General features: G+C 41.7%; 2 protein-coding genes across 8 annotated transcripts in view; one reads left to right on the top strand and one right to left on the bottom strand.

The window, feature by feature from the left end:
* marchf5 (membrane-associated ring finger (C3HC4) 5) overlaps positions 1 to 14,428 on the bottom strand; it is a 28,466-nt gene extending 14,038 nt beyond the window's left edge. The window contains exons 1-2 of the mRNA XM_063875307.1: positions 13,966 to 14,428; positions 103 to 305 (exon numbers count right to left, since the gene is read on the bottom strand). Of these exons, the coding sequence (XP_063731377.1) occupies positions 103 to 305; positions 13,966 to 14,009 (247 nt within the window). The 5' untranslated portion in view covers positions 14,010 to 14,428. The remainder of the gene's footprint in view (positions 1 to 102; positions 306 to 13,965) is intronic.
* Positions 14,429 to 14,529: 101 nt separating this feature from the next.
* The window catches only part of cpeb3 (cytoplasmic polyadenylation element binding protein 3), a 46,570-nt gene continuing 38,411 nt past the window's right edge, over positions 14,530 to 22,688 (top strand). For 4 of the 7 annotated variants that reach the window (XM_063874678.1, XM_063874677.1, XM_063874676.1 and 1 more), the window contains exon 1: positions 16,472 to 17,593. In XM_063874678.1, coding sequence (XP_063730748.1) covers positions 16,535 to 17,593 — 1,059 coding nt within the window. In that variant the 5' untranslated portion in view covers positions 16,472 to 16,534. Of the gene's footprint in view, positions 14,620 to 14,970; positions 15,092 to 16,203; positions 16,436 to 16,471; positions 17,594 to 22,688 lie in introns of those variants that run through there. The other 3 variants (XM_063874679.1, XM_063874680.1, XM_063874681.1) reach the window with 3 other exon arrangements.

Here is a 22,688-nt window from a genome sequence, read left to right as displayed (position 1 = left end):
TGCCAAGCCCAGACACCTTGATCTGAAATGTGTGACAATTAAACTGTGCTCACTAATCAGTAAGTCTAGTCTCAGATGTTTTCTGTGCGAGATGCAACATACCCAGTTTGGGAAAGACGATGAGGTATTCAGCGTTGCATTGTGGGCAGGCCACGCGTGCCGTGCTGTTCCCCCGCTGCTTCTCGTCCACCCAACGCTGTAGACAGGACTGGTGGACCCACTTGGTGGAGCCGCGGCAGCGACACGGGCGCACCCACTCTGCTGTGCGGTCGTCCTCGTCTGTGGCGAAGCACACCCAGCAGCTCCTGAAAACACACAGAGGTGGGATTAGGACAATGAGATAAACATTTTTGGAAACCCTAATCCATTTTGCCTAAGTGTTGACAAATAACTACAGAGCAGTTGTGTTCCAATTGATGATGTGATGTTGAGAGGAGACGTGGCCAGGTTGGATAGAGCCTCTGCACTTCTAAATCAAAGTGGTGTTAAAATACATGGAGCTCTAGTAAAATACAACCAAAGCACAACTCCTGCCAACTGGCATCACACACAGGTAAAGGCAAAAATTCTGCTATGAGAAACTGCCAACACATGTGACCGTATTGTCAGTGTTCCAGTAACAGGGACGGAGCAGGTTCCTCTGAAATGTCACCCACAAAAACAAGATTGTGGAACAGAAATAATATAAAAAGTAAATTAACTATCACACTAGAACCTTTTCTGTCTCATGGGGGCCCTTCACATTTTCTTTGTTGTTATTTAGTACTAGCGGTGGGGATCTCTCACCAAATATACTGAAATATATATTGTTATATATTATAGTTTGTACAAATGACTTTATATTCTTATGTTAATAAAAACGTTTTTGTATTCTATTTTATTATAATTTATTTTTATTTATCAATCCTATTTTTAATTATTGTTTGAATAAATATTTTTTTAATTCCATTTGTTTGTATCTTTTATTTTTGTATTCTTAAGTGGAGCAATGTCAGAAAACCCAATTCCCCTAAGGATTAATAAAGTAATCGACACCAATTAAAAACCCCACTCTCCCATCTTCCTGTAGCTGTCCATGGTTGTTGTTTTGTTTGTATCTAGGTTATATGTTTTTAATATTCAGGCAGGTGTGTGTGTGTATGTGTTTGTAGGAGCGAGTGAAAGCCAGACTAATGTAATCAGTCATGTCCCCTTTCAGTGACAAGCAAGCAGCCAGCATCCCATAGTCACCTCAAACATGAGTGACAGGGTTTGGCCTTTTAGGATACTGAGAAATATCTTGTTGAGGAAAGAATAAGCCATTTTTCACCAATGATAGTGGCTGTGATGGAAGTCTCATGTAACTCCAGGCTCTGGTCATATAACTGTGGCCCCATGACTCTGCATGAAAGCAGGCAAGATCAATACATAAAGCCTGAAGGCAAACGAGCTGTAAAATGCTGAGTGCTTATCAAACAGGAACTGTTCAATGCACACCAACTCACACTCACTCAAACAAACAGAACATTCATCCTCTTGAAACAAAGCAAAGCATATCCAGGGGATTGTACTTTAGATCAGAATGTCATAACACTTAATCAAAAACTATTGATTTGGAACATTCAAAATCAGGCAGTTCAGTCGCGGCATACACATTTTCACTCCCTTTTCCCTGAAGATCTCACCTGCTCTAGTTTGAGCTGTATTGTTCTGACATTGCCTTTAGGACTTATCACACTGCTACTCAAACCTAAATTCATCGGGGCATCACGTTGTAACAAGTGCTAACAATGTTCTGATGGAGCACTGCTAGGATATGCAGTAAAAGCACAGGAGGGCTCGGTTGCAGGCATAGTTTTCCTAGCCAGACAAAAGCCAAGTTATTGTTTAAGATACCCCATCCTTTCCACTTACATCCCCATAGAAATGGTGCAGGAATGAGTCCTAAAACCCAGCAATGATGTCTAAAATAATGTCGGTCTGTGGTTAACAAGCCGATCAGAAGTTTGTGTTACGACATAAAACGTGATGTCAATAAATACCCCAGTGGTAAATGTGTCATCTATGTGTATTACAAATGACTAAATGAGACTACCCAAGGTCATTACGCCCAACATTAGCCCCTTTTAGCTTAGCAGTATTCATGCCGTTCAATGGTACAGTTCATTTGTGACATCAGCTATTCAGTTTTTGGCGTTTGCATTTATATTCCAACAATTATAAAAAGGTGGTAATATGTGCAGATTATCCTGCAGTTCCATAAACGAAAAAAAGTATATACCTGCCGACACCAAAGAAAAATCCCATTGCTTTTGGTCAAAGGAGACCTTGCGATGCTAACTCCAGAAAAAAAAAGAATACGTCATCACTACACATCCTCTTCCCACTCCCCCCACACACTCTCACCAAACTGTTTGTCCATTTAACAAAGGGGTGAGAGACACGAAGGGTCCACCTCATCAATCCTAGGCCTCCTTATTACAGGGGAGGAGACATTATTATGTTTGGCCTGTATACATCCCAATTAATTGGACTATTACACTCCCTCGCCTCTTGCGCTCCATGTCAGTCCAACATCTGGGGAGGTAATGTGATCTCCATGTTCCCTGACCTTACCACAGAACATCTCCGGCTGTGACATTATAATGCTTTTCCATTATTAATCAGTAGCATGCGACTGGCTGGAAGGTTCACTTCCCCTGTGAGTCCCAGCATGAGGCTGAGTTACAGAACCCAGACCAGTGGCATTCTTATTTTAGCTGCTAGATACTGATGAAAAAAAAAAGTCACAGGTTAGTCCTGAATAATTGATTTAGGAAAATCAGCGAAACCAGGTTATTACTACCACAGTTAAGCTCCCAAACTGTGTCTATAGGGGTCCAAACAAAGTAGGAAAAGTGTTATAATTAGTTGAAAGGAAATAAAAATAACCAACTCAAATCCAAAATGTCAGGACGTTCCCTTTAGTCACATTTAATAATTAGGCCTGGATCTAGCTTGTTGCCAGGATTGGTTGTTCACCCCATATACAGCCTGACTATCAGCGTGTCATACTTTCATATTCACACTGAACCCATTTCCCATAAAACCATGGCATATATACAACGACAAGAAACTATCTAGAGCTAGATGTAATAATATAAGATATAGATGTTTGTTTTTTTCTCTTAGGCTGTGATTATGTATTCTGGTTATCATTTACATTGGGACATTCCTGTTGAAAAACAAACTAAACAATAAGTGCAGGACTCAAATACAGTAGATAAAACAGGCTACGATGTGCATTATGGGAACTATTATTTTAAAACCAAATGTCCTTAAGAGGATACAGTACAGTATCACAAACATAACGGTGTAATACTTGTTGTTTTTGTTCCTTTCGCAGATGAAAGTTCATTCTGTGAACAACTGTTCTACACTTGCACGTTTCCACTGAGATGCATGGCCATTCAATAATGCAAGGTAGGTTTAAAATTGGGCCTAACGCAGGTTGAGATGGACGAGACAGGGCAGTATATCTTCTGACAGAGTTAACATTACTGGCTGCATGTGTCTAACCTGATAACAAGTACATTTACTGTTTCATTTCCCTGCTCTAACAACCGGTATGCCTGGAATGGAAGAAAACCTGTTGCATTTTCACTCTCACTAGGGAGTAGGACATGCAGCTAAGAAATGTCCAACCGTGGAAGGAAATACAGCTCTTAGCCTATTCAAAGCACATAGAAAGCCAAATTACCCTCAAATGGAATTTAAGTACGGAAATGGTCTGGTAGGTTAACTGACAAGCCAGTGACCCTGAATATTCCACCACTTTCTGAGATGGTTCAAATCCAAAAACCTTCAGCTGGTGCGAAACGCTGCAGGCCGTCTACTAACTAAAACCAGGAAAATGGAGCACATCATTCCAACATTAGCTGCTCTACACTGGCTACTGGTAAAGCACAACATTTATTTTAAAGTTCTTCTTTTAACTAACAAGGCGCTAAATGGTCAGGCACCTTCGTAGCTTAAAGATCTTTTAATCCACTACTGCCCCGCTAGAGCACTACGCTCCCAGGGTACAGGTCTGTTAGCGGAGCTCAGAGTGGTAATTCATTTGAATAATCTGAATGTTTTATGTATTTTTATCGTCTTTTGTTGTTATCCTATTTGATTTTTTGATTTGTATTACATACACCATCTTGTCTTCTCATTTCGCAGTAACTCCATCATGTACACAGTTGTAGTTTGTTTTTCATCTGTAAAGCCCACTGAGACAAACGTGTTTTGTGATATTGGGCTATACAAATAAAGTTTGATTTGATTTGAAATCCAGAAGTTAAGCTTTATACGTCATTGTTTTCAGTTCCGTCAACCTCCACGGCTCACTGATAAATAGGACATAATGGTTAATGTTAACATGTCCTCTAAACCCATTATAATGTAAATATTTTTGGAGAGATGTTGGTGTTCTTTCTAGTCACTAACGTTTCTTCTTGGCCCTTCCTGCACTTATAGAGTACTTGGCTCACAGAATCGCCATTGTACACCATGTTTATATTAACCCTCCTGCTCCCACAGTTGAATAATGGATGTCAAATCTGTGGCTTTCTGTCATCATCATATTCAGTTATAGGTGTGTTCTGTTACTGGGCCCACAGGGGAGTAGAGAGGGGGGGATCGTGAAAGACTCCCCAACTTGGATTATTTACTCGGGTTGCTGCCTACTTGCCTGCAATGGATGATTTTCCAATACTCCCCTGGTGCTGAATAAAACATGGCGATGCAGGAGAGAAGCCTTGGGGTCGAGGCGCTCAGGTGACACGGCAGCCTGAAGGGCCAGGACGGGCGCACCGCACGTGGTGAATCTGAGTCTGATGGAAACATTAACCCTTTATTCACACTTCTGTGCACGGTGCTGATGAGGACACATCACACAGCGACTACCCTACACCCTGATGTTTGTGAGCCTTCACCATACTCCGCTGTCTGACATCACGTGTAATGCACTAAGCACATTATTTTGCACAATGCTGGAAAAGGCTAATGTATGCACACCTGGAGATTAAGTGGGTCCCCAGTAGAACGTTGTTTTATTTAGAAAAATGCAGTGTCTCTCATATGATGATTGAGACTATGAATCACAAGGCAGGGTTTCCTTTAGCCGGTATTGACAGAGAGAATATGTCCGACAAATTTAAATCCCTCTGGTCATGATGTTCAGTGAGAGTTATCTCCAATTTGAAGTGTATTAAAATTATATATGTTTTGCACTATGCATGAGTTTATTGGTTGGACTTATTTGATTTGAAATAGCCTACTTTTTAATAACATATAAAATCGACATGTGTTGATGATGTGACTCTTTACATAGCATTGTCAATTGGGTTTCAAGCTCAACACAAATTATATTTAACTTGAATTTCTCCCATTTGTCCAGCAATATTTCCATAAACCCTGCTGCCTTTTGGATTAAAATGTAGCAGGGACGCAGGAAGCATACCTATCCACATCACTGCACATCCACAGCACAGAGATTAAAACTAAGGCCGCTATAAAATATGAGGAGGGAAGATTTGAGTAGGACAGTGAACAGATGTCTCCACAGGAGCAGGACGGCGGAGAAGGAGACCCAGCGCTGCCTTAGATTCACAGGCTCCTGTTCCTGTAACCCAGCCCCGCAGCATGACGACACCTAATACAACAGAGCGGACATGATATCCTCCGTGTGAAACCTTAAGCACCAGCTCATTGTTGCCCCAACACTGTTTAACAGAACACTCGGGCAGATAAGCCGGCACAAAATGTCTCCTGCATACAGAGAATCCTGGTGCTGTTTGTGATGAAAACGTCCTTTTAAGATGTACCCAAACAGAAACAAAAGTCTGTCAGTGTAGGTTAATTATACGCAACAGGCGGACTGGTTTGCAGGGGATAATACAATGTGATTACAACCAATATTTACAGTATTTTTACACATAACAAAAAAGAACCTCCAGACCTATAGATGCATATGCTACCACACATCTCCCTGTTTAAGGGCCTTAGTAACCATATCTAGCCTGTTTATTCAAGCAAATCAGCCAGGAGGACACTGAAAGATGCTTCCGGTGAGTACTTTCATAGCTGTACGTGGACTTTCTTCCTCGCTCTACCGTTGTCACGCTGAGCGCTGTAGTTCATTTATACAAAGTCTGAGGGAAGTAATCTTCATTGGTGTTCATAGTAAAAAAACAATGTCATGAAACGCTGGGAGAAGGCTCTGCCCAGCAAGAATAATAAGCTATATGGACACAGGGCCCAACAAGGTCTGGAAGGTTTCAACAAAAATATCCTTTAAGAAAATGAGATCTGATGATGGCGACTTGCCTGAACTCTGCAGAAGTACAAAAGGGACCTGCCAAGCTCAAGCACTTATTTGCATGTTAAACTGGCAACTCAAGTGGGGCTTTGCGGTTTCCACAATAAGGCTTTAATCCACCTAATGCTAACCGACTTGCTTTGAAACTTCAAGGGGCAGGCGTACAGTTTTGTGTTTTATCCTTTTTTTATTCCACCAGTTATTTTGACAATCTTTCAAGCTATCAAAAGAGAGTGTAAAGGACCCTTCCAGCCAAGCTAGGCAAACATCATGAGAGGACGTCATTTTAAGAATCTAAGGAGGTGCAGAACTGTGAGAAAAACACAGGAGAGGGGTGTGTGATGGGGCCACTGAAGTTGTACAGTGTGATTGACACTCTGTAAAAGATGATTGTGACAGCAGCGCTACTTTCTCATCGCCTCTGAAGTAAGGGTCACGTTCTCTAGGAAGCGCATAAGTAACCCCACAAAGGCTCCTTTCACTCGGCAGACATCACGTGACTGTGGGAAAACTGGGTGTTCCTCAGAACAAAGCCAAGGCACAGGAAACTGTCCCACAAAGATCCTAAAGGAAGGTTAAGGTCTGGAGGGGCTTCTCAATGTCTGACTGCTTGTACTCAATCAGAAACCAGTCTTGTCCATGTCAGTTCAACAACAACAGAGGCTGTTTGCCACCCTGAAACAGTTTATCAGCAAACTACCAAAAGCTGCTCTTCCTGTGCCATTGTTTTCCTGAATCAAAGTTGCCACTGAATGCTGTGATCAAAGTTTAAATTATTACGATTATTGTCGCTGACCTTTAGATGAAATAGTACAGCTTGATGAAGCGGCACAGGCAAGCATGGGATGTAACCATAGAACGAAAATCCCATTAGCTGTTTTCCCCGCAAGTCTCTGAACCTTACTTTGTTTTTAGCAAATACAAAAATCGCAAATAATTTGAAGGCAGCTAAACATGCATTACTGCATGGTACCCACGGATCTACTCAACTGAACTCGCTGGGAACCTTTCTTTTTAGGGTTTTATATTAGCCAAAGTTGTTAATATCACTTGATCCCTTTTGTGGTACCACTTCTGACACTAAAAAGAAGGAGTTTAACACTGTCTAGTACTCATCATTCAAATATAATATTCCTTACTGTGACACGTGACATCCTGCACAAAACCAACATGTTTAAAGCTCAGAAGCCATCACAATCACTTTAAATAATTAACCAAAATTAAGTAGTCAGGGAGCAGTCCACAAAAACTATGGTGTGAAATTGGCAAATCCAAACGAGTGACCGAAACTGAACAATACGGATTATTCGGCGAGGTGTCTTTATGTTGTTTGTCAGTCATTGACAAGTAAAGTTGGTTTACCAAGTCACAGGAGCCTCCTGCCCTTAATACAGCTTCAGGACGTTCCAAAACAAGGAGGTAATTCTACAACTAACATTACTAGGCACTGTGACCTTTGTAGTATATTAACCTGTGTGAGCAGGGGTCCAGGAAAAAGCTCTTTGTTTACGGTTTGATTCGCCCATGAGTGGCTCACTTCCAATGTTAAGAAAACTATGACCATTGGTCGATGACAATCCATTAATCCAAAGTGTTGTTTTCATGGCCCAAATGTAATGGTTACTATTTGTTTGTCTTAACTGTTCTGGGGATTGTATTGTGCTGTATGTACAGTGGGGCAAAAAAGTATTTAGTCAGCCACCAATTGTGCAAGTTCTCCCATTTAAAAAGATGAGAGAGGCCTGTAATTTTCATCATAGGTATACCTCAACTATGAGAGACAGAATGGGGGAAACAATCCAGGAAATCACATTGTCTGATTTTTAATGAATTAATTGGTAAATTCCTCGGTAAAATAAGTATTTGGTCACCTACAAACAAGCAAGATTTCTGGCTCTCACAGACCTGTAACTTCTTCTTTAAGAGGCTCCTCTGTCCTCCACTCGTTACCTGTATTAATGGCACCTTTTTGAACTCGTTATCAGTATAAAAGACACCTGTCCACAACCTCAAACAGTCATACTCCAAACTCACTATGGCCAAGACCAAAGAGCTGTCAAAGGAGACCAGAGACTAAATTGTAGACCTGCACCAGGCTGGGAAAACTGAATCTGCAATAGGTAAGCAGCTTGGTGTGAAGAAATCAACTGTGGGAGCAATTATTAGAAAATGGAAGACATACAAGACCACTGCTAATCTCCCTCGATCTGGGGCTCCACGAAAGATCTCACCCCGTGGGGTCAAAATGATCACAAGAACGGTGAGCAAAAATCCCAGAACCACACGGGGGGACCTAGTGAATGACCTGCAGAGAGCTGGGACCAAGGTAACAGAGGCTACCATCAGTAACACACTACGCCGCCAGGGACTTAAATCCTGCAGTTCCAGACGTGTCCCCCTGCTTAAGCCAGTACATGTCCAGGCCCGTCTGAAGTTTGCTAGAGGGCATTTGGATGATCCAGAAGAGGATTGGGAGAATGTCATATGGTCAGATGAAACCAAAATAGAACTTTTTGGTAAAAACTAAACTCGTCGTGTTTGGAGGAGAAAGAATGCAGAGTTGCATCCAAAGAACACCATACCTACTGTGAAGCATGGGGGTGGAAACATCATGCTTTGGGGCTGTGTTTCTGCAAAGGGACCAGGACGACTGATCTGTGTAAAGGAAAGAATGAATGGGGCCATGTATCGTGAGATTTTGAGTGAAAACCTCCTTCCATCAGCAAGGGCACTGAAGATGAAGCGTGGCTGGGTCTTTCAGCATGACCATGATCCCAAACACACCGCCAGGGCAACGAAGGAGTGGCTTCGTAAGAAGCATTTCAAGGTCCTGGAGTGGCCTAGCCAGTCTCCAGATCTCAACCCCATAGAAAATCTTTGGAGGGAGTTGAAAGTCCGTGTTGCCCAGCGACAGCCACAAAAACATCACTGCTTTAGAGAGATCTGCATGGAGGAATGGGCCAAAATACCAGCAACAGTGTGGAAAACCTTGTGAAGACTTACAGAAAACGTTTGACCTCTGTCATTGCCAACAAAGGGTATATAACAAAGTATTGAGATGAACTTTTGTTATTGACCAAATACTTATTTTCCACAATCATTTGAAAATAAATTCATTAAAAATCTACAATGTGATTTCCTGGATTTTTTTCCCCCATTCTGTCTCTCATAGTTGAGGTATACCTATGATGAAAATTACAGGCCTCTCTCATCTTTTTAAATGGGAGAACTTGCACAATTGGTGGCTGACTAAATACTTTTTTGCCCCACTGTATGTGCAAACAGTAGCACTGAAAAAGGTTCTTTGTCACAACGTGGAGTTTGATGAAGACACTGTAAAGAGTGCGGCTTCTGGTTGGTAGCAAACTTGCTAGCTAAACCACTTGCTAAAGACATGTTATTGGGCCTGACCTTTCACCGAGTCCGAGACATGCACCACAGGTTATTTCAGCAACTATAGTTTATTGAGCCATGACATGTCAGCGGCTCACCAGCTATTCATTTCTCTTTAGAATATGTCCATAACTTAGTATGAGAAAATGTGGTTAAGTTAACCAAGCAGGTACATTTCACGTCACTCAGCTACAACAAACAACTATAATGAAAACATTTTGAAGAGCAGAAAGATAACTTATAGAACGTGTTCTGTTCAAATGAAAGCAGAAAATGCAACAATACACTTTAACTTTAAAATATATAAACAAACTGATGACTTTTCAAATGTCTGAGTGTTGTCAGAATCAAGACCACATAACATGATCAGTTGTCATAATTGTGATTCATTTGCATTTTGATTGATCCTTTTTTGGAATGTGTGTGTAAAGCTAGTCGAGAGAGAGATAAAAGAGACGGTGAGGGCAGTTATGTTATAGCTGTGAACGTACCAGTTTGTCCGTGAATATATTTTATAACCGCTCAAGACGCAAGCAAAGTTACCATCATGTCTTGCTTGCAACCTGCTGGTTTAAACAAAAGAGGTTAGCTAGCCAAGCTACAAGCAACACAGCTTCTTCTTTGTTTTTCACTGTAGTGAGAATCCTCTCCTTCCATCTTGGGCTCTGGGCCTAACAGCTTTTCTGGCAGAAACCCTGGATATGTATATCTATAGAACCCTAAGCCCTTTTTTTGTTGTTTTTTATTTAGCAGAAAGAAAAGTGAGTGCACTTTCTCGTGATTAAAGAGAGCTGTTGATTACACAGCGACACTACCCCATATAATAAATGAAACTAAATCATGGCTGCAGGGTGAGTCATTTATTCAACCTTAGGCACAGAGAATATTAACATACCCATTAATACAGAGCGCGACAGGGTCGGGGATTTGGACAACAAAAGCAGATGAGAAAAGAGCAAAAGAACAAGGAGGTTGTGTAAGAGCCAATAAAAAGGTCAGGCTGAATTGAAATGTGTCTCCCACATCTAATTGTGAAACACTGCATTGCAGGGGCAGCTGGCTGCTCGTGGCAGGCCCGATAAGAGCGTGTTGAGCCTTATGTTTGTCAGCGATAAAGGCTGGGTACACAACTGTCTAGAAGCAAGGGGACACGACATGCATCTTCCTGCTATCGGCTCCTCAAACACCGCTAGGGCTATTGCCACACACCCGCAGGACACGGAGTAAGAACATTTCAGAAAGCTCACATGCCCCTCGTCTCTTTTTGCTACTGTACATGTGCTTGGGAAATTAGTTTCAAAGTCCAAAGTTCAATATTGACAGAAAGTGCTGCGTCAAATGCCTTTTAGTTTCTCCCTGCACAAGCTATCAAATGCCAGGAACTATTTTAAGGGGAAACGGCACACCAAAGTGCTCAGATGTTATGGCTCAGCATTTGCTCACCATCACTCCCACAGTGGATGCTAAATTCTGGCCGTATATATCGTATAATAAGACTTTAAAGGGGGCTATCATGGCTGTGTCCGATTTTAAAAAGTGAACTCAAGCTCATGCTTTAACATTATATACAGAACATGGGTACGCACATTTTAGCCTGGCTAGTTGCGAAAAATGCTTTAAGTTTTATCTATGTCCGAGTTCAAAACAAATGCAACCTTTGTAACAGTGCACAGACGAAATGTTAAGCCATGAGGATATAATCACTAGATTTAACAGAAAGTGTATTGGTTTATAATCCCAGACACTTTTACAATGCAAATGCATTAACATTGTTATGATAAGAAGAAGAAAGAAAGGTAGAAGGTAGAATTCTCATCACAAACAATAATGGTTTAACAAACATGTCCGCATCTCCATCCTCCCCTTCTTGAGAGAGCTTTTGTTCATTCTATTAATCTCCGACGTTGCTTATTCTGTGCTTTAAAGTGTTACATCAAGGGTTCCAAAATGCAACTGCTCACTCAATTGGTATTTGGTGGTTAGACAACAACAAATACAACAAATAAAATTCCCTTTGTTTACTAGCATGGCTCCAATAATTTAGGCCAGCATAATTTATCCTAAACTGTGTTATGCAATTCAAAGCTTCCTTCTAAATCTAGATGGCTATGCCACAGAAAGGCAGTCCACATTTGAGTTTCCATGCCTTTCATATAATGTAGTTTCAACACTGCATAGTGTTTAGCTACTGCTCCAAGAAATAAGCCTAACAAATTGCACATCAACCAAAGCTACTTCTCAGAATAAGAAACAAAGCCTTAAATGTTAATAAAAGTTCAACCTTAAACGCAAACGTAACGCACTCAAGATATTTATCTGTGCTTAACACAATACATCAAATTAGTGTGACATTGTATGACATCAAACTTTATGCCCCTTAGGGGAGCTTATAATGTTTTCACTATAGAGTGGTGCAGGAATGAGTGCTAAATTATTCATGACAGAAGTAGCGAAGGACGTCCTGTGTAAACACTGCACAAATACATTAAACATTAGCTAATGGTGGGGAATGAGTCCAATATTCTAAAATACAATGGAAAAAGCCCAATGCTTTTAATTAAAAGGGAACTCTAGCAATGCTAAATTCCAGGACGACAAAAATGAAATCACTGCCCCACTATATTACCATGTTTGTTATGGTGTTAGTCTGAATTTAGACTTTGAAAAGCAGGTGCAGAGCAAATTCATTTCAGAGAAGCACCAACAACAAAAAAATGCATCACCCAACGACAACACTGGAAATATTTAAAGCCGGAACTGAGCTGTAGCCAACACCTAAGAAGCCAAACACAGGCAGAAGAACAATGTGCTGATGTGTATTTAACTTGAGCCTCGAGAGGTTGGTTGCTAGTCTTTCAGCCATGAATTTTAGGCTGCAGTGTGCGCATTTCATTTCTGGTGTGACCACCAAAGTGACGAGCTACAGCTTTGTGACTAACCTCACCCTGCTGCAGGAAACCTGCAGAATTGGCATCTGTGGGCCGTGACATCATTTAAAAGTTGGATTTTATGCATTTGTGGCATTAAAAAATGATCCACATGTCCCTATGACTCTCCCTTCCATGTGATCATGAATCTGTTTAACCTGAGGTGCTCCATTTTCCCGAGCAAGGATTTTGTACATCAAGAGCGTGTCAGAACATTCAATGTCACATTTAAAGTCAGCTGTAAAAATTGCCACTGCAACACATCACAAGGGATTCAAAAGAGTTTCACTAACGTATGTGTGCAGGCATTTGACAGTTATGACAGTTAGACATCATGACGCAAAGCTAGCCATGTTTAAGTCTCAAACGTTGTTCATTAAGAATAAAATGTATTCTCTTGATGCTTCATGCTTTTTTTTTCGCAGTTTTGTTAGTTTCAAACGTTGACGTTGCCCCTTAAAACACCGACATTGTAGTTTTTGCATTCTGTTCTTCTTTACTTTCCAACCAATTTAGTGCAAAAATGTCCCCACACTATTGACGATCTATTGACATATGAAACCTGTTTGCACTTCCTCTCTCATACCATATTTCCTAAAAACGTGAGAACCTTAACTATTCACTCAGGCATTGTTCTCAATGCATGCTAAACATAATCTATTTTATAAATCTGTGTGGCAACACAAACTTTGTTCAAGCATACAAAAATAAATATAGTCAAGTAACTGGATATTTACAGGTCTTGGTTGTTGTATGCACCTGTGTTTGTTTACATAGTACATATCCAGGAGAATTTGAGTTGGAAATAGTATTCAGTGTCTTATGTGACAAAGGATAAAAAGACGGGCTATTCCTTCAGAACCATCATAATCGTTAACTATGAACGACATTTTTACAAATATTACTGGGTACAGAACCTTTCTTTGCAGTAAAGGCCAATAGTTCATCACACGTGGCAGTTGAAACTATGAATTTCAATTCCCTGTAAATACAGTTATATAATCATACATAATGTAAAGAGGAATAAAGTCAAAATGATATGCAGCATTCAACATGACTTCCTGTGATGATATTATTTCATATGACAGTAGCAAAGGACATCCTGTATAAACACTGCAAAATACCATAACCTTTAGCTTAAGTTGATGATAGTTAAAATTGAGTTTAAAGACAGTACTACGTTTTAACGATTCTTGCACATCAAGGTAAGGTGTGTCACATGGGGGGGGGGGGGTCAACATGCCCTCCCCGCCCCTCATCTGTCAGATTTTACGTCAAGCTTCGTAGCTGCCATTAGCATGCTAGCATTAAACTCGAACTCACCTGTCCAAATTCTGCTGCATGACCACCGCACCCTGTTCCGCCATTACCGCAGAAAAGCAACAAACACGTCAATGTTGTCTTGAAGGCAGAGCAGATTAACTGAGTTACAGTAAAAACATTAAAATGCCACGCCTGTCAATTTGCTAACAGCTGATGTGGCGTTAAAGCTAGCTAGCTGGTGAACTAGCTAACAAGCTACATAGGCCTTTGTGTTGACACGGCGAGTCAGCTGCACACGAGCCAATTCCTGCGCATGAACCAATGCTTCTGCGGTCATGGTAGTCTGATACCATGTATCTGCACCCGATGCACTACCACGCTTTTAATAAATCCGGTTTAAATCCGCTAAAGCCTCGTTTGTCACTAACATTATCGTTTTGGCGTGACCGCATTACTCCATTAACTGCCGTCTCTGAGGTGACGCAAAAAAGCACTGCTGTGCGTAATTGCGTCATCAAAACAAGGACGGTGCCGGGAAGGGCATCACTCCTCATGCATGGGAAATGTAGTTTCATAATGCCTCCCTCCGTTTAAAGCCCAAATATATCAAATGAATCTTCTCATATCCACTCCCGGCAGAACAGAGACCACGACTTATGGAAGATACAACTATCGCAGAGATGCAAATATGGCTACAGAACACTTTTAATAGAGGTAAGATGTTTTATTTAGGTAGCATTATTGTGTACCCATTTGCTTGTCTTCACCTTAGTATAAAAAGTGAGGACTATTTATTCCATTGTTTTTGCTAAATGTATGAAAACAATTCGTATCGACCTTATTTGTAATGCTATGTCTTGTCTGGCAAACTAACCATCCAGAGATAGAAATAAAGAAAGACACAGAGATTGTTGTTATCAATCTTTACTATTTCTACCTAAAAGTCAACTTTGAAACTGCTATATGTTTTACCATACCTGTCGAGATTTGTTGACCAGCCACTGCATAGTGAAAAACTACAACTCCCTACACTCTCTGCCGCATCACCCATGCGCCACAGTCAATCAGCTGTTGAGGCAACTGCTGACTATCTCCGCACAAGGGTAGCTCGTCTGTCACACTAAACCCAGACGAGGCAAACAGAAATATCTTTATTTACAGAGTCCCCAAAAGGTGAACGATAAAGGTAATTCAAATTTAAGAAGATCAACAACCACTATCTGTGTGTGCATGCTGTTTTGTCGTTTGTGTGGAGGGACACACATGGTTTAAAGGGGAGATATCAAGGCAGGACATATTTATGAAATGTATCGGATGGCACGAGTAATAGGCGTTGGAAGGGTCAGGATTTAGCCGTGTGTGTGGTTTAAAGGGCCGGTGCTGATTATGCTGCTTTCATGACCTTGGAAGCGCAGCTCTTGGAGGAGAAAAACACGGATTAGCCAGTAGGGTGTGTACAATGCTAGAAATTGCGACTATCTTGAAAGTCAAACTTGTCAAAATTATCCGACATGTCATCTGGACTGTCATTATTAAAGTCTACAGTCCACTGCATTCATGTTATTGAGAGGCCTCAGTGCTGTCTGCATGCTAGCTCTCCTGCAGTCACAGTTACGGAGCCTCATCAGTGTTATTGTGGGGTTTAAATTTAATTATGGGTTTTCATTAAGCATGACTTTAACGTTGGGTGATTTGACACAGAGTATGGTTGTGCCTCAATGTTCTCAGCTGACTTGATGTGTTCAATTCCTCAGCCTTGCAGTGATCAGGCATATTGTGGTCTATTTACATGTTCTTCTACTGCACTGTTGGGTTTTATACTGTGGTTTTGTGAATGCAAAATTGACGTCCAGATAATAGCCTCTGCCAGGCTGGTTTGTAAAGTGGCAAGGCGTTGTCTCCGAAATGCAAACTAACATATGCATTGCATGGTTCAATTTAAGGTGTGTAACTTTGAATGTACGACACATAGAGCTTTCAAAGATGTTTCAGCATTGCCTATACGTTATTCAGATGCAAGTGGGTACATCTTGTATAATGCTTAGGCTACTCGTTGCTGTGTCAATGCGGACCTCAGGGAGAGTCCCTGTTTGCGCTATAATAAAACCCCTGACTATCATATCATTCCTGTATGGACTTTTTGTATTGAGTATTACGTTACTAGGTTAAATTGTCTTTTTCATCGTGTTAAAAATAGCATAGCCTAAGATTGACGTGTTTTAATTGTAAGGGTAAGAGAGACGTCTTTGCGGTATAATAAAGCTGCTCAGGTGAGTCATTTCCCACTGCGTAAAAAGGGGCGAAGTGTGCCATTTGGAGGAAGTCATTTTATTTCATTTTAACAGCACTGTTGTCGCGTGTGTCGAGGTGCCTGGGTCAACCTGCCTCGTTTGAAGGACAGCTGTATTAACTGACGTATGTAAATGAATATAGGGGAGGTCCTTGTGTGAAAAACACACACACACACTGAATCAGTTTGCAGCTCCGGAGTTCCTGCGTGGAAGGAAAAAACGAGACGTGGCGAAATCTGGTGAATATCTGCAGCAGCTGTGTGCTCCGTGTGTCATTTGTGGTGATCATTATGTTATAGCTTCGGGAAGTGTGTTTTCCTCTACTTCGGTTTGGATAAATGGGTGATCACGCGTTTGCGTCGCCCGCTCCCTCTAACATCATATCCTTGTCGGAGTTGTCCCAGTTCATCAGATACTACAACAGCCCGGTGTGTGATCTCCTGCATTACGGCCAACATAATAACTCCTCGTCTCTGTTTCCCCTCGTTGCAGCTCAGCAAACCATGCAGGATGATTTACTGATGGACAAAAACAAAGCCCAGCCTCACCATCAGCAAGACCCGACGCAAGTAGACCCTCCTCCCTCAACCCCGACCCCGTCATCGGAGCCTACTTCGTCTTCATCGGAGTCGGAGAGCCCGTCTTCGGCTTCAGCGTTGAACAGCAGGGACAAAATGCCAATGGAGTCGCCGATCCTGCCCGGGTTGAGCTTCCACCACCAGCCGCAGTCTGAGACCGGCGGCCCCCTGTCCTCCCCGTCCTCCTCTTACGGGAGCACTTGGTCCACGGGAACCACTAACTCCGCCGTGGACGACAGCTTTTTCCAGGGAATACCCTCGGTGAACGGGACGATGCTCTTCCAGAACTTCCCCCATCACGTCAACCCGGTGTTCGGGGGGAATTTCTCCCCGCAGATTGGTCTGGCACCCCAGACCCAGCAGCACCAACAGCAAGCCCAGCAGCAGCAGCAGCAGCAGCAGCAGCAGCAGCAGCAGCAGCCCCCCCAGCAGAGGAGATCCCCTGTCAGCCCCAACCAAGGCCCCTTCCCCCAGAGAAACGCTTATCAGACCATTATGAATAACAGCAAAGTGTCATCCTCTTCTTCTGGCTCGTCGTCCGCTTGGAATAATCACCAAAACGCGGCTTGGAGCACAGCCTCCAACCCGTGGAGCGGACTGCAGGCGGGCAGGGACCCGCGCAGAGCAGTGGGTGTCGGGGTTGGAGTCGGCGTCGGGGTGCCTTCTCCCCTGAACCCCATCTCCCCCATGAAAAAGCCCTATAGCAGCAACGTTATAGCACCGCCCAAGTTCCCAAGACCCGGTCCCCTCACCCCCAAGCCTTGGATGGAGGACAGCGCCTTCAGGACTGACAACAGCAACAACATACTGCCTTTCCAGGTAAATACACTGCCCAGGCCTTGGCCTAATTATATACTGCTTTAACCTATGTTTAACAATGTTGATGACTTTGGAATGGTGTTAGGTTTACCCATGCTTTTACAATATGAATATAAAGGGTGATTGTTTTCATAGTACTCTATTCAAATATTAAGGGTATGCATCAAAAACAGCCAAAGTAAAGGCCTAGGCTAGCCTTTGATAAGGTCACCCTGAACCCATCAGTGCCATCATTAGAGGTCCCTTTATTGTAGTGATTAATAGTATATGGCAATAGGAACAAATAGCAATTATAGCACAAATCATATAAATTGACACATTTTCATGTGCTATATTTGAAGTATATTTCACAAGTTATATTTATTTTTGGTCGTCACTTTTTAGTATCATGCTATTATTTTTAATTGATTGAGATGTGGTTACTTCAGCATTAAAGACCTTTGTTTCAGTGTGCATACACCATGTGACTTAGTTGAATTGACAAATGGCCATTTGGTTTTGCCGGTAGCAGTCACATTTTCATCTGGCTCTCTGTCAGGTTGTCAGATTGTGTGGTGTAGGTCACAGATATCGAATGAGACAGCAAGCCCTTAAAGTATGACTCATCGATCTCAGCTATTTTTACGCTTTCAAAGACAAACACATCGAGTCATTCCTAGAAATAGTTGCTTTGCAGGGTTTACTGCAATGAATGGTTAAATGTCCCTCTGCCTGTGCTTTAAAGGACATATGACGCATTCAAGTGCTGCTCGTAACCTTCTGGATTCACACTGACAGGACCAGTTAGTGCACTTAATTACCAGCTCACATGATCAAAAGAGATTCCTTTTTTTCAAAGAGTTATTGTATAAGATACATATTTTTTAACATATAGTAACTTACTTCTTGTCTAATTGCTTGGGACCTGTAAGCTTAAGAAAGCCAGTTTAGAGTGAATGGCAACTGTGTTATCATGCTCATTATTCTAAAATGAAAACAACATTACCTATTCAACTACTACTAAACCTACAACAAATATTAATAACAACATTTTTTACATGTGGTAATACATTTATGTTGCCATGCAATTTGTTTATATTTCGGACAATATTTTCAGTAACTTTTGTGGTTTGATTGGCTTTTGACCACATGGTGGGTGAGGTTTGAATCTAAGATTGAAAAGGAAGGCAGGTCCAACCAATTTACAGTAGCCAGAAGCCCTTCTAAACTCTAATAACGAATTTTACCAATTATATTTTACCAAATAAAAATGCCAACATTGTTGCACGGCCATGTTTCTGCTGAAATACCTTCTAAACACATTTTAATTCTGGTCAAATTAGGTAACGTTCTTAATTAACATAGCAGTATAGCCTAGCTATCATTACTGCTGTATGTAGTTGACGGCTGACAAGCAAAGGGTTGCATTACATGTAGATTACTAGTTATAGGAAGGGTTACTTGTTTGAACCAAATATGTTTTGCTGTTGCGTCCCATAACAACATGTGACTAGCAATTGTTAGCAATATTAGCACGATTAACGTTGACATAAGAAAGGGCAGGGATATCCTGTTTTTTCTTTAAATGCAGAATGAGATATACAATAGGATGGATAAATGTGAACATCAATGTTAGTTGGTAACCTTCATATCACAGTGTGTCTGTTAAATCCTAATATTTCCCTGTATTTCTGGTTTTATCCCCAAAAGGCACACACAGAACAGTCCCAATACTGTATGGCTTTTTCACATGGCTAGTCATGTGTTTCCCTATGTTTAGTTATGCTGCCTGACAAACAAGCCAACATGAAAAATAAGCCGGCTGAATGCTCCCCCCTTAAGTCACCACCATCTTACTTAAAAAGGAGCACTTGTTCCCCCGATCAAAGTGACGACTGCGCAGAACGGAGAAACGAGCCAAAAACGTTAACCTGTTACTGCAGAGAGGCCTACATGTGCAGACGAAACACAGCCCGGCGCAGGGTGGAATTCCAGCCAGCTTGGAACGTATAGCCTTTAGAGGAAATAATGATTGTCTGTGTCACTCAGGCCTCCTCTGGCTTTATTACACAGTTTCCTCTGTTGAGTGCCTCTATCTTTTTTCACGGACTTGGCCAGCTTACAGCTCCAGTTATCACCAGGAGACAAGGTCAAAGGGCCAAATGTCATGCTGCATAGAGTTGTTTATTTGCTGACGTGAAACCCGGGCACACAGCAGCGATCAGGTACCCTCATCTATTCTCACATTTTTAAGTGTCACCAAACAGTTTAAAAATGACGCAATATTTTCTGGTTAATTGTTTGAGTGCACTTACTATATATTCCCCTTGTTAGGGTCAGAACAAAAGCGAGGGTTTGGTAATGTCGGCAAGTACAGGGATCGTGGGTGTTGTTGCCTGAATCGTCAGCTTCCACAAAATGAACCACAGAGTTCCCCTTGTCTTCAAAAGAAGTGTGCTAGGTGAAAGAATTAAGATTAAAACACTAAATAAAGCAGTTTAACGTGAAAAATTTCTTACTATCAAGATCTAAGACACTTATGTTTAAAATAGGGCTTAAACTTAGTTATTCAACAGCTTCTGGAAAGCAACCCCTAGATTTAAATGACTTATTTCTCTAGGTCAGAAGGAAAAGTAAACAAAATACAATTTTAATGCAGAAAAGTTACCTATTAGACCTTTAAGACTTGTGGGTGCCTCAGTGATGCAACCCTCCCGTAGCTCACACCTATCTGTTTAGCAATTACAGCCATAATTGGGGAAGAGTTATCACCAGGATGCAAGGTCAGGGTGCCACATGTCAAGGACCCTGTTTGCTGAAGTGAAACTTTGCAGAACTCGCTGAGGCGAGCAGCAGGCAGGGAACACACCGGTCCACCCACACTGTCGTGTGGACAGCTGGGGACAGGTGTTCTTGCTGTCAGTCTGTAGATCCCACTCTTATTCAGCTGCCCCCAGGTGAAACACAGGGCGAAATGTCAAGTCCCTTGTGGGCTCCTATATCTGCTCGTACTCGCCTGCTGCCGGCTGCCGCTTAAAGGCAGAGGAATGTGGGGAATCCAACTTAACATGTCAGCGTGAGGCTTAAGACACACAGTCACATGAGCTTCTCTACAGATACCTTGATTTGAAATGACGTTCTGGGCGAACATTGTGCGGTCCCCTGTGATCGTGATAGTAATCACATCATATCAGATCAAGAAGTTGGAAGTAAGAAGTCAGACTGACATGTTGAGTCTCACACTCAAATGCTAGCTGATGGTTATGCAAGAGGACAGGAGCTTGGATAAGTTTGTGTGTCTAATGTAATATAAATATCAGATGGGATAAAGCTCCATGTATTCGTTAGGGTTAGGGTTACAGTGGTTGTTTTGATTGGGAGACAGTGAAGGTGCACATTAAAAGCAATGGTTTGGTCTTTCGACATGAGGTTGGACTTCAGTTAGTCTGTATATTAACTTCAGGAAATAGTATTAGGCGTGCTCCCAGTTTGGAGAAGCGGGCAACAATATCGACCCGGGAGCAAAGCAATGTAGTGCTGTCGACGGGGGTTGCAGCAAAATGCAATGTAGCCACCTAAAACAGGTTCTACTTAAAAAATCAATATCAGTTATAGTGTATGCTATATTTAAAGCATTTTCTCTGCTAAACCTAAATGACGGGAAAGTAAAGCCGTTATCTATGCTTTCTTCAAAGCCACCAGACTCCACTGACAGGAACAGTAATTTTAACTTCCAGAACATCATGAATCAAAACTAGCCAAAGTAAAACAATAACAAAAACATACTAACCAGTTTGGCATTGGTAGAGCAGCAAATCCTGTGTTCAGGAAGGTTAAATTGCTGTTTTTGTCAATGGAGTCTGGTGGCCTCAAGAAAGGAGTGAGTTCAGTTCCCCGTCGCAAATGGCAAGGTAAAGCGGTGCAAATATTCTAGATCTGGCTAACTGATTTATTTTTTAGGTAATCCATTTTTTAAAATAATTATGCTGCAGCAGACGGAAGCAATGCCTATCTGTTTCTCCAAACTAAGGGCAGGATTAAAACAATAGATGACAGCCTATAACCTATCCAAGCCGACTTTACTAGACTTACTTATAAAAGCTGTTCAGTCACATTTTAAATATTGTTTATTGTGACCCCTTTCATAAACTCTTTTTGTCCTGTTTATCTGCCATAAGGAAGATGAACTGCAGTGCAGCTAACCTGAGCAAGGGCTCCACAGTATGTGGATTCTTATGTGATGTTTAAACAGTCTGTTTGGGACTTTAGTACATATGATCTCTTTAGGTCATTTGACTACACTGAGCTCTCAAACCCCCAACCACCACTGTGCTCATCCACATGTGTCAGAGAGGACGGGGAGGGGGAGAAAACGAAAAGCTCAGCGTTTCAAGTGTTGACCGTTTGTACCAAGTGGGCAGATTTCTATCTACGTGGCGCTGTCGGGTTCAGAGTGGAGGGAATAACACTTTTGAATGCTCAGCCGAATGGGCAACAATAGCTCTGGTGTTCAAACAATGTGGCCCCGGCTCGGGCAGCGGACACAGGACACAGCTGCCAAGGCTCCAGGCTCTCAGGCTTTACCTTTGGCACACATGACATTCTCATAGATTCAATGAAACACAGCAGGGGTCTAAACATTTCATAAGCAATGAGCAGTTAAGCCTTTAGGTTACTGTTTTGGTATTGACTGCACTCAAAAGGGAGGTACATGAATGAATCCTAAAACCCGGAAATGAATCAGCATTTTACCACTACGGTACCATAGTCTCGAAGTCAAGGTTTTTAGAATATTTTTGGTTAGACACCTGAAATAAGATCTGTGGTAAAGTGAGGTCATAAACGAAAAAAGAACACTGGCATGGTGATCAGGATCCTGACACAAAACAGAGAAGGTGCTGCTCCACATTATCCCACTCATTAGACAGCTACCTACTAAATAACCAATGACTTGACTAAAAATATTAATAACAAATAATATTACTGATTTAAAAATGATCGTATTGCTTATGCAAAGAAAAAAACTAGTCCGTTCCACACAGACCGACAGCTAGAACAACAGCAACCATCTTACAATGGCTGTAACTGTCCAAGTCTGTCACATTTTATGTTCCAT

The sequence above is a fragment of the Eleginops maclovinus genome, chromosome 22 (assembly GCF_036324505.1).
Source record: "Eleginops maclovinus isolate JMC-PN-2008 ecotype Puerto Natales chromosome 22, JC_Emac_rtc_rv5, whole genome shotgun sequence".
NCBI classification, from domain to species: Eukaryota; Metazoa; Chordata; class Actinopteri; order Perciformes; family Eleginopidae; genus Eleginops; species Eleginops maclovinus.
Note: the sequence above shows the minus strand (reverse complement) of the source record. Positions and strands in the feature narration are given on the sequence as shown.